The sequence below is a fragment of the Mesoplodon densirostris genome, chromosome 14, assembly GCF_025265405.1.
Source record: "Mesoplodon densirostris isolate mMesDen1 chromosome 14, mMesDen1 primary haplotype, whole genome shotgun sequence".
Taxonomy (NCBI): domain Eukaryota; kingdom Metazoa; phylum Chordata; class Mammalia; order Artiodactyla; family Ziphiidae; genus Mesoplodon; species Mesoplodon densirostris.
The window spans coordinates 29228149-29242856 of NC_082674.1; the positions used below are offsets into that span (position 1 = coordinate 29228149).

Genomic DNA, 14708 nt, shown 5'->3' on the forward strand with positions numbered 1-14708 from the left:
CTAATATGGGAAAGGAAATAGTCAATCAAGTAGAGGAAGCAGAGAGAGTCCCATACAGGATAAATCCAAGGAGAAACACACCCAGACATATACTAATCAAAATATCAAAAGTTAAATACAAAAGAAATATTAAAAGCAGCAAGGGAAAAGCAACACATAACATACAAGGGAATCCCCATAAGGTTAACAGCTGATCTTTCAGCAGAAATTCTGCAAGCCAGAAGGAAGTGGCAGGACATATTTAAAGTGATGAAAGGGAAAAACCTACAACCAAGATTACTTTACCCAGCATGGATCTCATTCAGATTTGATGGAGAAATTAAAACCTTTACAGACAAGCAAAAGCTGAGAGAATTCACCACTGAACCAGCTTTACAACAAATGCTAAAGGAACTTCCCTAGGCAGGAAACACAAGAGAAGGAAAAGACCTACAATAACAAACCCAAAACAATTAAGAAAATGGTAATAGGAACATATATATTGATAATTACCTTAAATGTAAATGGATTAAATGCTCCAACCAAAAGACATAGACTGGCTGAATGGATGCAAAAAGAAGACCCGTATATATGCTGTCTACAAGACACCCACTTCAGACCTAGGAACACATACAGACTGAAAGTGAGGGAATGGAAAAAGATATTCCATGCAAATGGAAATCAAAAGAAAGCTGGAGTAACAATTCTCATATCAAATAAAATAGACTTTAAAATAAAGACTATTACATGAGACAAACAAGGACACTACATAATAATCAATGGATCAATCCAAGAAGAAGATATAAAAAATTGTAAATCTTTATGCACCCAACATAGGAGCACCTCAATACATAAGGCAAATACTAACAACCATAAAAGAGGAAATCGACAGTAACACAGTCATAGTGGGGGGCTTTAACACCGACTTTCACCAATGGACAGATCATCCAAAGTGAAAATAAATAAGGAAACACAAGCTTTAAATGACACATTAAACAAGATGGACTTAAGTGATATTTATAGGACATTCCATCCAGAAACAACAGAATACACATTATTCTCAAGTGCTTATGAAACATTCTCCAGGATAGATCACATCTTGGGTCACAAATCAAGCCTTGGTAAATTTAAGAAAATTGAAATCATCAAGTATCTTTTCCGACCACAATGCTTAAGACTAGATATCAATTACAGGGAGAAAACTGTAAAAAATAAAAACACATGGAGGCTAAACAATACACTACTACATGACCAAGAGATCACTGAAGAAATCAAAGAGGAAATCAAAAAATGCCTAGAAAGAAATGACAATGAAAACACAATGACCCAAAACCTATGGGACAAAGCAAAAGCAGTTCTAAGAGGGAAGTTTATAGCAATACAATCTCACCTCAAGAAACAAGAAACATCTCAAATAAACAACCTAAACTTATACCTAAAGCAATGAGAGGAAGAAGAACAAGAAAACCCCAAAGTTAGCAGAAGGAAAGAAATCATAAGTCAGATCAGAAATAAATGAAAAAGAAATGAAGGAAATGATAACAAAGACCAATAAAACCAAAAGCTGGTTCTTTAAGAAGATGAACACAATTGATAAACCATTAGCCAGACTCATCAAGAAAAAAAGGGAGAAGACTCAAGTCAACAGAATTAGAAATGAAAAAGGAGAAGTAACAACTGACACTGCAGAAATATAAAGGATCATGGAGATTACTGCAAGCCACTATTTACCAATAAAATGGACAACCTGGAAGAAATTGACAAATTCTTAGAAAAGCACAAACTTCTGAGACTGAACCAGGCAGAAATAGAAAATATAAACAGACCAATCACAAGCACTGAAATTGAAACTGTGATTAAAAATCTTCCAACAAACAAAAAGCCCAGGACCAGATGGCTTCACAGGTGAATTCTGTGAAACATTTAGAGAAGAGCTAACACCTATGCTTCTCAAACTCTTCCAAAATATAACAGAGGGAGAAACACTCTGGAACTCATTCTACGAGGCCACCATCACCCTGATACCAAAACCAGACAAAGATGTCACAAAAAAACACTACAGGCCAATATCACTGTTGAACATAGATGCAAAAATCCTCAACAAAGTACTAGCAAACGAATCCAACAGCACATTAAAAGGATCATACACCATGATCAAGTGAGGTTTATCCCCAAAATGCAAGGATTCTTCAATATACACGAATCAATCAATGTGATAAACCATATTAGCAAATTGAAGGAGAAAAACCATATAATCATCTCAATAGATGCAGAAAAAGCTTTTAACAAAATTCAACACCCATTTATGATAAAAGCGCTCCAGAAACTAGGCATACAGGGAACTTAACATAATAAAGGCCATATATGACAAACCCACAGCCAACATCATTCTCAGTGGTGAACAACTGAAACCATTTCCACTAAGATCAGGAACAAGACAAGGTTGCCCACTCTCACCACTGTTATTCAACATAACTTTGGAAGTTTTAGCAACAGCAAACAGAGAAGAAAAAGATATAAAAAGAATCCAAATCAGAAAAGAAGAAGTAAAGCTGTCACATTTTTGCAGATGATATGCTACTATGCATAGAGAATCCTAAAGATGCTACCAGAAAACTCCTAGAGCTAATCAATGAATTTGGTAAAGTAGCAGGATACAAAATTAATGCACAGAAATCTCTTGCATTCCTATACACTAATGATGAAAAATATGAAAGAGAAATTTAAGGAAACACTCCCATTTACCATTGCAGCAAAAAGAATAAAATACCTAGGAATAAACCTACCTAAGGAGACAAAAGACCTGAATGCAGAAAACTATAAGACACTGGTGAAAGAAATTAAAGATGATACAGACAGAAGGAGAGATATACCATGTTCTTGGATTGGAAAAATCAACATTGTGAAAATGACTGTACTACCCAAAGCAATCTACAGATTCAATGCAATTGCTATCAAACTATCAATGGCATTTTTCACAGAACTAGAACAAAAAAGTTCACAATTTGTATGGAAACACAAGAGACCGCAAATAGCCAAAGCAATCTTGAGAAAAACCAGAGCTGGAGGAATCAGGCTCCCAGACTTCAGACTATACTACAAAGCTACAGTAATCAAGACAGTCTGGTACTGGTATAAAAACAGAAATATAGATCTATGGAACAGGATAGAAATCCCAGAGATAAACCCACACACATGTGGTTACCTTATCTTTTTTTTTTTTTTTGCGGTACGCGGGCCTCTCACTGTTGTGGCCTCTCCCGTTGTGGAGCACAGGCTCCAGACGTGCAGACTCAGTGGCCATCGCTCACGGGCCCAGCCACTCCGCGGCATGTGGGATCTTCCCGGACCGGGGCATGAACCTGCATCCCCTGCATTGGCAGGTGGACTCTCAACCACTGCACCACGAGGGAAGCCCCTGGTTACCTTATCTTTGATAAAGGAGGCAAGAATATACAATGGAGAAAAGACAGCCTCTTCAGTAAGTGGTGCTGGGAAAACTGGACTACATGTAAAAGAATGTAATTAGGATACTTCCTCACACCATATACAAAAATAAACTCATAATGGATTAAAGACCTAAATGTAAGACCAGAGACTCTAAAACTCTTAGAGGAAAACATAGGCAGAACACTCTATGACAGAAATCACAGCAAGATCCTTTTTGACCCACCTCCTAGAGAAAGAGAAATAAAAACAAAAATAAACAAATGGGACCTAATGAAACTTAAAAGCTTTTGCACAGCTAAGGGAGCCGTAAACAAGACGAAAGGACAACCCTCAGAATGGGAGAAAATGTTTGCAAACAAAGCAGCTGGCAAAGGATTAATCTCCAGAATATACAAGCAGCTCATTCTGCTCAATACGAAAAAAACAAACAACGCAATTCAAAAACGGGTAGAAGACCTAAATAGACGTTTCTCCAAAGAAGATATACAGATTGCCAACAAACACATGAAAGGTTGCTCAACATCAGTAATCATTAGAAAAATGCAAGTCAAAACTGCAGTGAGGTATCACCTCACACCAGTCAGAATGGCCGTCATCAAAAACTCTACAAAGAATAAATGCTGGAGAGGGTGTGGAGAAAAGGGAACCCTTTTGCACTGTTGGTGGGAATGTAAATTGGTACAGCCACTATGGAGAACAGTTTGGAGGTTCCTTAAAAAACTAAAAGTAGAACTACCATATGACCCAGCAGTCCCACTACTGGGCATATATACCAGTGAAAAAACCATACTTCAAAAAGAATCACGTACCACATTGTTCATTGCTGCACTATTTACAATAACCAAGACATGGGAGCAATCTATAACTGTCTATCAACACTTGATGATGAATGGATAAAGAAGATGTGGTACATGTATACAATGGAATATTACTCAGCCATAAAAAGAAATGAAATTGAGTTATTTGTAGTGAGGTGGATGGACCTAGAGTCTGTCATACAGAGTGAAGTAAGTGAGAAAGAGAAAAACAAATACCGTATGTGTACACATATATATGGTGTCTAAAAATAAAAAAAATGGTTCTATAGAGCCTATGTGCAGGATAGGAATAAAGACACAGATGTGGAGAGCGGACTTGAGGACATGGGGAGGGGGAGGGGTGGGCTGGGACGAGGTGAGAGTGTGGCATGGACATACTCTGCCACATGTAGAATGGATGGCTGGTGGGAAGCAGCTGCATAGCACAGGGAGATTAGCTCGGTGCTTTGTGACCACGTAGAGCGGTGGGATAGGGAGGGTGGGAGGGAGACCAAGACGGAGGGGATATGGGGATATGTCTATACATGTGGCTGATTCACTTTGTTATACAGTAGAAGCTAACGCACCATTGTAGAGCAATTATAGTCCAATAAAGATGTTGGGAAAAAAATCAGTTTCCTTTAAGAATGCCCTTTATTGAATCAGTACAAGTTATTAATTTTATTAAATTTCAACCCTTGATTATACATCTTGTGAATATTCTCTGGAATGAAATGGGAAGAATGCATGAAATAATTCTGTCTACTTAAGTCCCACGGTTGTCTCGAGGTAAAATATCATTTCCTGGTTTCTTCTAAATATCCAAGTGGAGATGTCAGGTTAGCAGTTAGTTATAACTGACTCTTTGCTGGAGTACTCACATATTTACGTATATCTGAACATGCATGAATTCTAATTCATACATGAAATTATCACATTTCTTTCATTTTGTATATAGAGAAAATCACATTCGGATTTGGTATCTTGCAGAAGTTACAAACTTAAAAATACATTTGCACAGGTATCTCAATTATCTGGACCTTTCAGGCTCGGAGACTGCATCTTGTCCCATGGAGAGCACTAGGAAAAAACTACTTTATATAGTTAAAGGGCAGTACTCCTGTTTTTAATCCACGCCCCCACCTTGTTCTTAAAGTCCTGACTAGTCCAAGGAGAAATCAGAAACTATATCAGAATCAGAACCTTGATCCTTGTGCTGTATATGTGGATTTACTTAGGAAGAGATTTTAAAACATCAAATTTGCCAAGTGCTGTCAGCGGCACTGTTGGGCTCAGATTTGATTTCTGTATAATCAGACTTCACTAAATTTTTGCTTTCAATCCCTGTTGGATGGCTGTTACATTAAAGTATAATGTTCTGTAATAGAAAAACATAAAAACATTTGTCTCATAAACATGTTGTACTTGATCCTATAAAGCAGTGGTTGCTAAGGGAACTGTTTGCCAAGAAGAAAAAGTATTGATTAGGATGGGGGGCATAGAATTGAAAGGGTTTCCTCTCAAAAAAGAAAATAAGAGCATGTAAGACATTTTTCGCTTTAGAGTCAGATGCCTCCTGACTGGACAGGGTGGCCATGACATTTCCTGAGGGGATGGTCAGGCTTACCTGTGCACGATCAGGTGCAGCCTGTCGCTGTTGCCAAGAGGCTTCTGCTGAGAACAGTAAGGAGCTGGAGAGAGCATTAAGGGAAGTTGCCTTTTAATTCTGATTCCACACTCAGGGGATATGGTCTTCCTGTGGGGAGGCAGAGAAAAACATCTGGCAGTGAAAACAAATTGGCCCTGAGATGGACTTCTTGGAGGGGCTGTTGATGTCAGCCAGCTGATAAGAGGCTGAAGTCTAGAGCTGAACTGGGAAAGAGACTAATGACAGTTGATGCCTAGAGAGAAAGGTACCAAAGTATGTCTGAGCATTTCTTCAAAATGCCTGCCTCATTAATGCTTCACTAATAAGGTTTTTGAATAAGATTTTTACTATGTAAACATGTTCATTGTAATGAAAAATGTTTTCCTTGTTATACATTTATGCATTTGTTTACAAGACATTTTCTGTTTAAAAAAAAAAAAGGGCTTCCCTGGTGGCGCAGTGGTTGAGTCCGCCTGCTGATGCAGGGGAAACGGGTTCGTGCCCGGTCCAGGAAGATCCTGCATGCCGTGGGGCGGCTGGGCCCGTGAGCCATGGCCGCTGAGCCTGCACGTCTGGAGCCTGTGCTCCGCAACGGGAGAGGCCACAACAGTGAGAGGCCTGTGTACCGCAAAAAAAAAAAAAAAAAAGCATAGTCAACAGCATTGATCATACCAGTGACATGGAAAACTAGATAGAGTTACTGAACGCTTGTACTAAGTCCTGGGGTTAAGGGGGTTCAAAGTTGGTTAAGACCTGGCTCCTCCTGCACATGAGGACTCTGTCTAATGGGGAAGTTAGACTTGCATGAAACCATTATTAGAAAGGGTAAGAGGTGTGCACAGGTGTTTGTAGGAGCGTGGAGGATAGAGAGCTCAGAGTTAGAGAAGACTTCTCCAAGAGGTAACATTTGACTTGGGTCTTGAAAAATGAATAGGAGTTATCAGAGGAAGGAGAGAAGGAGGTGTTCCAGGCGATGATATTCTGGGAGCAAAGGCATGGGAGCATTTATTGAGGGTTTGTAGTGAGAATCTGTGTGCCTATTGGAGCGTTAGGATGTGTGAGGGATTGGTGCATGATGAGTCTGTACAAGTAGGTACAAGCTGTATCATGAAGAACCTTGTATTATACAATAAGAAGTTTGGACTTTTTCTTGTTGGCAAGAGAGAACCAATGAGCAGGCTTGTCTTTTGAGGAAGATGATGCTGGTTGACAGTGTGGGAAATGGGGGAGTGCAGGGAGACAGGTTAGAGGATGCCGCAGTGGTTCAGGAGAGTGATGTCTTCAGGGAGTTCCAGTTACGATGGAGGGAAGGGATGTTTATTGTGGAAAAAAAAAATCTGCATCAGAATCCACTTGATTTGGTGATGCATTAACTGCATATATTTACAAAGATAGCAATAAAGATTTCTTCTTGGAATATGGAATGGGAAAGAGGAGAAATGCAGTTTTTCAGTAGTTCAAATGTTGCTTGAGTTTCTTACTGATTTTTAGGTTCCTAGGGTTGAACTAATTTTGAATTACAAATTTGAATATACGGTAAAAAGAATTTCTTTATGGTAAATTTTGCTGTACTATATTAGGCTGGTGGTACTAATAACATGTCAACAATTAAACATAGAGATAAGAAATTGTTTACGTGAGCCATTTTGTTACGTGTTATAACCAAAGACTAAATGATCACCTACTTTACCGTGTTGAGTTGTTTCAGTATATTCTGTTCTGGTTTTCCTTTCAAAGTAATTTAGTAATTTCACTGTCGTGTTGAAGATAGGAATGTTCCTTTGTGTGTATACATGTTATATACCTGTCATTTCTAAAGACCAAATACAGGCTAAATAGGAAAATAAATCTTAAAACATATACCTTGTGTTTTTGTTTAAACTTCTAAAATTGTTTTCCTAAGAGATGAAGCTTTGATCAAATAAGAGAGCCTGATCTTCTGAAATGAAAACACAGGAGATTTTCTATTCTCCCTTTTCAAATAATCACCCTGAAGCTCTTTATTTTGTAAATGATATCTTTCTAAAGACCCCTTGACAAGAAAATTATTTATTTCAGTGAGGGAGAACAGTCTTTTCCTGACTTAGGCAGTAAGTCAGTGATGTCACCAGAAGGAAAAGTTAGCCTTATAAAAATTATAGCCATTCGTTTGCGCTGTCTTTTGTGAAAACACATTCTTAAGATGTCTTTATACCTGCCTTACTTTGAGCAGCAAGTTTAAGTATCTTAAATTCAAGCACTTTTAAAAGATTCTCTCCAGATATGGTTATCAGAAACATGTTTACTATTTAATAGTCAGTGCCCAGTTAAGGTGTGATAAAGTATCTATTAAAGATAATGTTAAGAGGGGGGAAAACTCATAACATCACAGAGACTCAGAGAAATAGTCTGGTTTCTACAAGCGGCATTTCAACTCTGAGGAATATTATTAAGGATTGAGTCTTGCTGTGGTTCTGGCATGTTTGTTTCATTTGTCTGAACTGGTTCCCATGCAAGTTGGTTTTAAAATCCACTTTATTTCTTACAGTCAACTCCATTCCATGACCCAGGACACTGATATGGTGTTAGCCGCAGACTTTGATGGCCTCAGCCTCTTACTAGGCTGTAGCCCTTAGTTTTGTTTGTTGTTGTTTCTGGCTTTGGTTGTGGGCAGTAATGGACATTAGCATTTGTACTGAAGTGCATTGGAGGGCATCTCCTCTGTTGTTTCCCATTCCTGATTCCTTGGGTGGTGTCTGTTTACATTTATTAGCACTGCCTTGATATATGAAGTTGCAGAGTTGTTTTAAACCTGAAGCTCATCTCTACCAGATGGGGTAAAAAATTTGGGGGTTTTTTGGAATAATTTTGTAGATTGACAGATGTAGTTTTATTGAACATGGGAAAATCCTGGAATCTTTGTTTAAAATTAAGAAATTTAAAGGAATCTCAATTGTTTCTGGAATAACACATCAGAGGAGTAGTGGTTTTTGATCAGAAACGTTTGTATATATAGCTAGTTAATTTTGACGTGTATGGCTATATTTCAGTCTTCTCATTTACTAGGAGGTTGGGTTTCATTCATTTGTAAAATTGCAGCCAAACTGCGTTGCGTAAATTGAGGTGTCAAAATCGGATGTTAATCTTGACATCCTCGCACTTTTTTTGTGTGTGTGTGATACGGGGGCCTTTCACTGTTGTGGCCTCTCCCATTGCAGAGCACAGGCTCCAGATGCACAGGCCCAGCGGCCATGGCTCACGGGCCCAGCCCCTCCACAGCATGCGGGATCCTCCCGGACCGGGGCACAAACCTGTGTCCCCTGCATCGGCAAGCGGACTCCCAACCACTGCGCCACCAGGGAAGCCCCCTCGCACATTTTTGCTTTCAGACAGGGCTTTGAATGAAGCTAACAAGCAAACGTTATGTGGTTGTTACTTGTTTTACAGATGAGAACTGGGATGATGACCAACTGCTTGGTTTTGAACCATGCAATGAAAACCTTGTCTCTGGCTGCAATATAATCAATGGGAAATGTGAGTGTGACACCATTCGAACCTGTAACAATCCCTTTGAGTTTCCAAGGAAGGATATGTGCCTTTCAGCTTTAAAGAGGATTGAAGGTAAGTACACATTTTCAGTCATAAGCGTTAGCATTGTGTAACTCTGAGCAGTGATGGTATTTGAGCTGGAAAAGGCAAAGACAAGATTACAGAGATTGGCAGCTTTGATAATCTCAAACAAGATGCAGAAAGTTGACTAGGTACGGACGTGATGGTATATGTGTGCCTGTGTGTCCACGGACGTGTGTGTTTCCTGAAAGCGGTGGAATGGTCATGCTGCGGTAGTACGGCTAGGGCAGTTTGTGCCAGCCTGCCTAGGTCACCTCTGCATAATGGATGATTTCACACGTGGCATGCTTGAGGTCAGCATCTGTTGTTACCATGTCCATTCCGCATGATTTACCATAGGATGGTGCTCCATGAGGAGAGCGCTAATTAGAAATGCAGCTCATCTGGCAAGAACGTGCATCTCTTTAGAAGAGGTGGGAGATTTGTGCAATGGCGATCGGAGGCTGAGATTGGCTCAAAATCATATAGGTGTGGATGGGTCATTGGGTGCTTCCCCTCTGGAATGAAGTCAGAAATCACATTAAAATAACAAGAAAATAACAGTGGCCCCATAACTTTTATACATTCATGCATAAAACCTAGAAAAGAAATTTAGGAATTGAAAGTATGAAGTAATCAGGTAATTAGGAGTGGCATGCCCAGAGCTGAGTGCTGTGCCTCACCACGAGAATTAACAGAGGGTGTGGCATGGGCTTGAGTCTCAGCCCTGCCCCTGATCAGCATTGAACTCTTGCTGAGCCCCAGGTTCTGCTCAGGGAAGAAAGAAGACTGAACGAGATTTTCTTAAATATACCTTTTGTCTCTACAATGATGCTGCTCAAAGATGGAGAAGTTGGTAATATAGTTTGGAATACCCAGGATTTTCCAAGTCCAAAATCAAGCTTATAAGGGCAGTAGAGCAAGGGCTGAAGTTTTTGAATTGTATTAAGTTTCTCAGACATATTAAATGATAGTAAAGAATGGGAAATGTGCAGTAGCCTCTAAAATAGCATTTCTCTTTGTGTTTACCAATGCTGCTGAATCTTTAAAAGAGAGTATGATAGAAAACAACAGAAATAAAATTTTGGAAACACAGAGAGTCTTAGATAACACTTGTTCTAGTCCTTGAATTTGAAAATTGAAAAACTCAGCTCTACACAGTGGATGACTGACAAGCCAAGTTCTAATCATGTAAAGTCTTTTTTGAATCACATTATGCCATAGACAACACAGTTACCAAACTCGTTTTTATTGTCTTGCGGCTCTTTGCTCCCCCCCTGTCTTCACCCCCGTTGTTCGCTGAAAAAATAGTATATTTTGCCAACTTCAGTGTATAAACTTTTATGGGTAGAGATGAAGTGGTCAAATGTCTATTAAATTAATTATTCATTCAGATTTTATCACGTCATATAAAATAATACAACAATTTAGAGTATTACTTTTTGCTGTTCTTACATTTCACAAAACTGTTTTAGTCATATTTCAAATGCCTCACCGTCACTGTCATTGTCTTTGCTGGAGCTGATTTCCATGTCATTTAACACTGTTTTCTGAGCACACCCTCTTTATTGCCATCTAAGTTGTTGGAGATGAAGCAGATTTTGAAACCAAGTTATCACAAGAAGTTTTGTTCCAAAACACGGTGTCTTTTCACATAAAACTAGGACAGTTACATTTTTAATTAGTGAGGTGTGTATTTTTGATCTTTACAGTGTGGAGATTGACTGTATTGATTTTTCAGGTGTTTCTGAAAAGGCTGTTTACAAGATCCAGCACTTCCAATTTTGACATCATTCCCTCAGGAATAATTACTGTGGTTGATTAAATTTCTCTATGCCCCCCCCCCCTTGTTTTTTTTAACGGATTCTGTCTGATGGCTTCTTTATAATCCAAAAGTAGGATTGGTTGAGGTCATTTAAGGTTTATGTATCTTCCACAAATCCTACTTGTTTTTTTTTTAAATAAAGCACCCTGTAATATTTGAGGCCTTGTAGGAAATCAATATTGGGGGATTTCCCTTTCCTGAGAGATAATTTTGAAGAAAAAGCTCTACTTCTTTTCAAGTATATATTGCAAATGAAAGAGTTAGTGATGGTATATCACTGTATATAATTACATCATTAATAAATACAATGAAGACTTGGAATGCTATAGGAATTTAGGGCCCAAAAATTGTGACCTGGCATTGTATGATAAGGTATTGTAGAGGAGGAGGAGTCTGAACAATTTGGAATTTGGACGGTGATGGATTCCAGGAAGAAGAATGATACAGACAAAAGAATAAAATGTACAAGAGAGAGTTGCGTGACTTACATGAAAGACACTTGGGAGGGCTTCCCTGGTGGCGCAGTGGTTGAGAGTCCACCTGCCGATGCAGGGGACACAGGTTCGTGCCCCGGTCTGGGAAGATCCCACATGCCACGTAGCGGCTGGGCCCGTGAGCCATGGCCACTGAGCCTGTGCGTCCGGAGCCTGTGCTCCTCAACGGGAGAGGCCACAACAGTGAGAGGCCCGCGTACCGCAAAAAAAAAAAAAAAAAAAAAAAAGACACTTGGGAAATAAATCTAAAAGAGCAAGTTTATTTTTTTTTTTTTGCCATGGCAATAAAAGCGCCAAATCCTAACCACAAGACAACCAGGGAACTCCTGTAAAAGAGCAAGTTTTTATGTTGATAGGTAATAGGAACTAAAGATGGGGAGGCAGGACAGGACCAGATGGTGAAATGTCTTCCACGTGGCTCAGGAAGGTTAGGCCTGGTGATAGGAGCTATCAGAAATCACTGTAGGTTTATGAGCCGACAGCAGCAGAGCCTGGAGGAATCAGTGTTAGGCAGATTGGGGTTTTGGGGCGTGGAAGGAATTTGCAGGTGGAGCTTCTGTTGGAGAGCTCGGTGGAGCTTGTTGGAGAGCTGTTTCCGTTATTTAGATGTGGTGTCACAAGAGACTGGTCTAGGGGATGGCCAGGGAAAAGCAAGGAAGAGATGGAAACACGCCATTTTGATGGAAGAATGTGCAGTATCTGCTAACAGACAAGGGAGGGATGAAAATACAAAGATGATTCTGGGGTTCCTAACGTGAAAGAGTAGAAGAATGATAGTACGAGTAACAGAAATGGGAAAACATCTCAAAAGGTGGAACTGAAAAATGAGGTGGTTGTTTTAGAGGGATTTAGGGTTAAGAGACACTTTAAAAATATGGAAGATACTACAGCATGTTTGAATGATGACAAGAATGATCTAGTAAAAAGGGAGAAACTGATAATGTAAGAAAGGTGATGATGGCAGGAGCAAAGTCTTTGAGGAGGGAGAGGAGCAAAATTGTTCCTGTTTCTCAGAGATGCATAAAACAAGGTCATCTGCTGACGTTGAGGTGGAGGAAGGGGCGTGAAAAATTGGGGAGGGAGAGGAAATGGAAAATAGACATCTCAGAGGGAGGACGAGTGAATTAAGTAGGGAAATGTATTAGGGTTGCCTGCTAGTGCTGATAGCTTACTTGAGGTTATAAATTTGAAGGGAAACCAGCCAGCACAGTTGTGCGCTTTTCCCCAGCTCTGGTGCATGCAGTGGAGGTGGAGGGTTAGGATTTAACCGGGGTTAGGATTTTTCCTGATGAGTCTGATACAAAGAGAAGGGCACTGAGATTGAGAGTTATGCAAGAGAGTGCTTATGGTGACTGGCCATGCCATTGCTGCTGGGAAGGATACAGCAGCAGTCAGTAGGGAAGGAACAGAGACAGAAGTTCTGTAGATAAATGCAACACCTGCGTGTAGTTGGTACATCATGTGATTGCATGTGCTTTAGGCAAACAACGTGTTATTTTTTTAAGGGGAAGAGGAAGAATGATCTGAAATTAGTGATGAGAACAAAGAGGACCTCTACCCCACCCCCAGGATTTATGGCATGTGGGCGGTGAAGCCGTCCCCACTTGAGAGGACTTCAGGGGACAGAGAGCAGTCAGGGAGGAGTACCCAGGTTTCCATTAGAGCACAAAGGTGAAGGGAACCATCTGGAGGGGAGAATGACAGCAAAGGGGATTTTGGTGATGACAGCCCACGAGTTCTAGAAGGCACAGTAGAAGGATTCGGATGGGAGGGTTGTGCAGAGCATGGGTGATTTTGCAGAGCCAAGGAAGCTTGAGTCCAGAGATGATGGATGACCTGGTAAGTTTAGACTTAGTTCTTGAGGTTTGTTACGAGAAGGTGACTAGTTAGTTCTAGTTAAAGCCTTCCTTTGAGGACTGTTCTCTGGGGCATTCTGTAACGTGAAGGTATGTGTGCAGTTGGGGATGGGGCCGAAGGGCTGGTGTTCTTGCCAGAGCGTGATGAGAAAAGGTGGGTCCCCAGTACTAAAGTCTTGTGAGCGAATTCTGAGCATGCATTTTAAGCATAATTACAACAACATTTTTAGAATGTGTGGAAGTCATTACAAGGTATTGCAATACCATATTTATAGATCTATGGAGAATAATGGCCATTTCAGGGTATTTAAAAAAAGTTCTTGTGTATTATATTTGTTTAAAAGGGAGGGTATTGGTCCTGGATTTTAATGAACACATCATCATAAAGTCAGTTTGTCACAAATTTAGAGGAAATAGGATACTGGATAAACAGGCGGCCATGCCTTTGTATGGAATAATTTGTCAGAATTATCTTTGTTTCTCTGAGGAAGAAGAGAAAGACTGATAAAGGGAATGAACTGCAAGTCATCCCACCTTGATCTTAACAAATCTTTTAGTTTTATGCCATACTACCTGTTTATCATCGGTTTGGTACATGCTGTACCGAGCTCCACAAAAGTTAAATTGATACACCATCAGAAGAGGGGACCACGTTAACAAAAACAGTACCAGCCTCTGTGGCTGCCACAAGGCTTTGCTTGAGGGGACTCTCCGGGCTTGGTAATGGTAGTTAAAGTTGATACGAAAGACTTCCATTATACAGTTAATAAGTTGGACTTTTAAGTTTGCATCTGACTACAGGTTGGGGTTAGTAGCTTTTGTTTTCTAAAAAAATTACTATAATTCAGAGTGGTTGTAATAAAGTCGAGAAGTAATCAGAAATATGAAATCATGCCAGATTCAGAGAAGGATGTAAAACACCCTAGAAAACATTCATCTGTCGATCCATCCATCAGATATTCACTGAGTGCCAAACATGTACTAGTCACAGTTACAGTTGCTGAGGATACAGCTTTTGTGGAGCTCACATTCAGAAGGGGAGGGGTGACAGTAAACACAAAAGTGATCAGG

General features: G+C 39.9%; 1 protein-coding gene across 3 annotated transcripts in view; it reads left to right on the forward strand.

Annotated features, from left to right (window-relative positions):
• CRIM1 (cysteine rich transmembrane BMP regulator 1) overlaps nucleotides 1-14708 on the forward strand; it is a 206668-nt gene that overhangs the window by 40018 nt on the left and 151942 nt on the right. For all 3 annotated transcript variants that reach the window (XM_060117584.1, XM_060117582.1, XM_060117583.1), the window contains exon 2: nucleotides 9301-9474. In XM_060117584.1, coding sequence (XP_059973567.1) covers nucleotides 9301-9474 — 174 coding nt within the window. The remainder of the gene's footprint in view (nucleotides 1-9300; nucleotides 9475-14708) is intronic.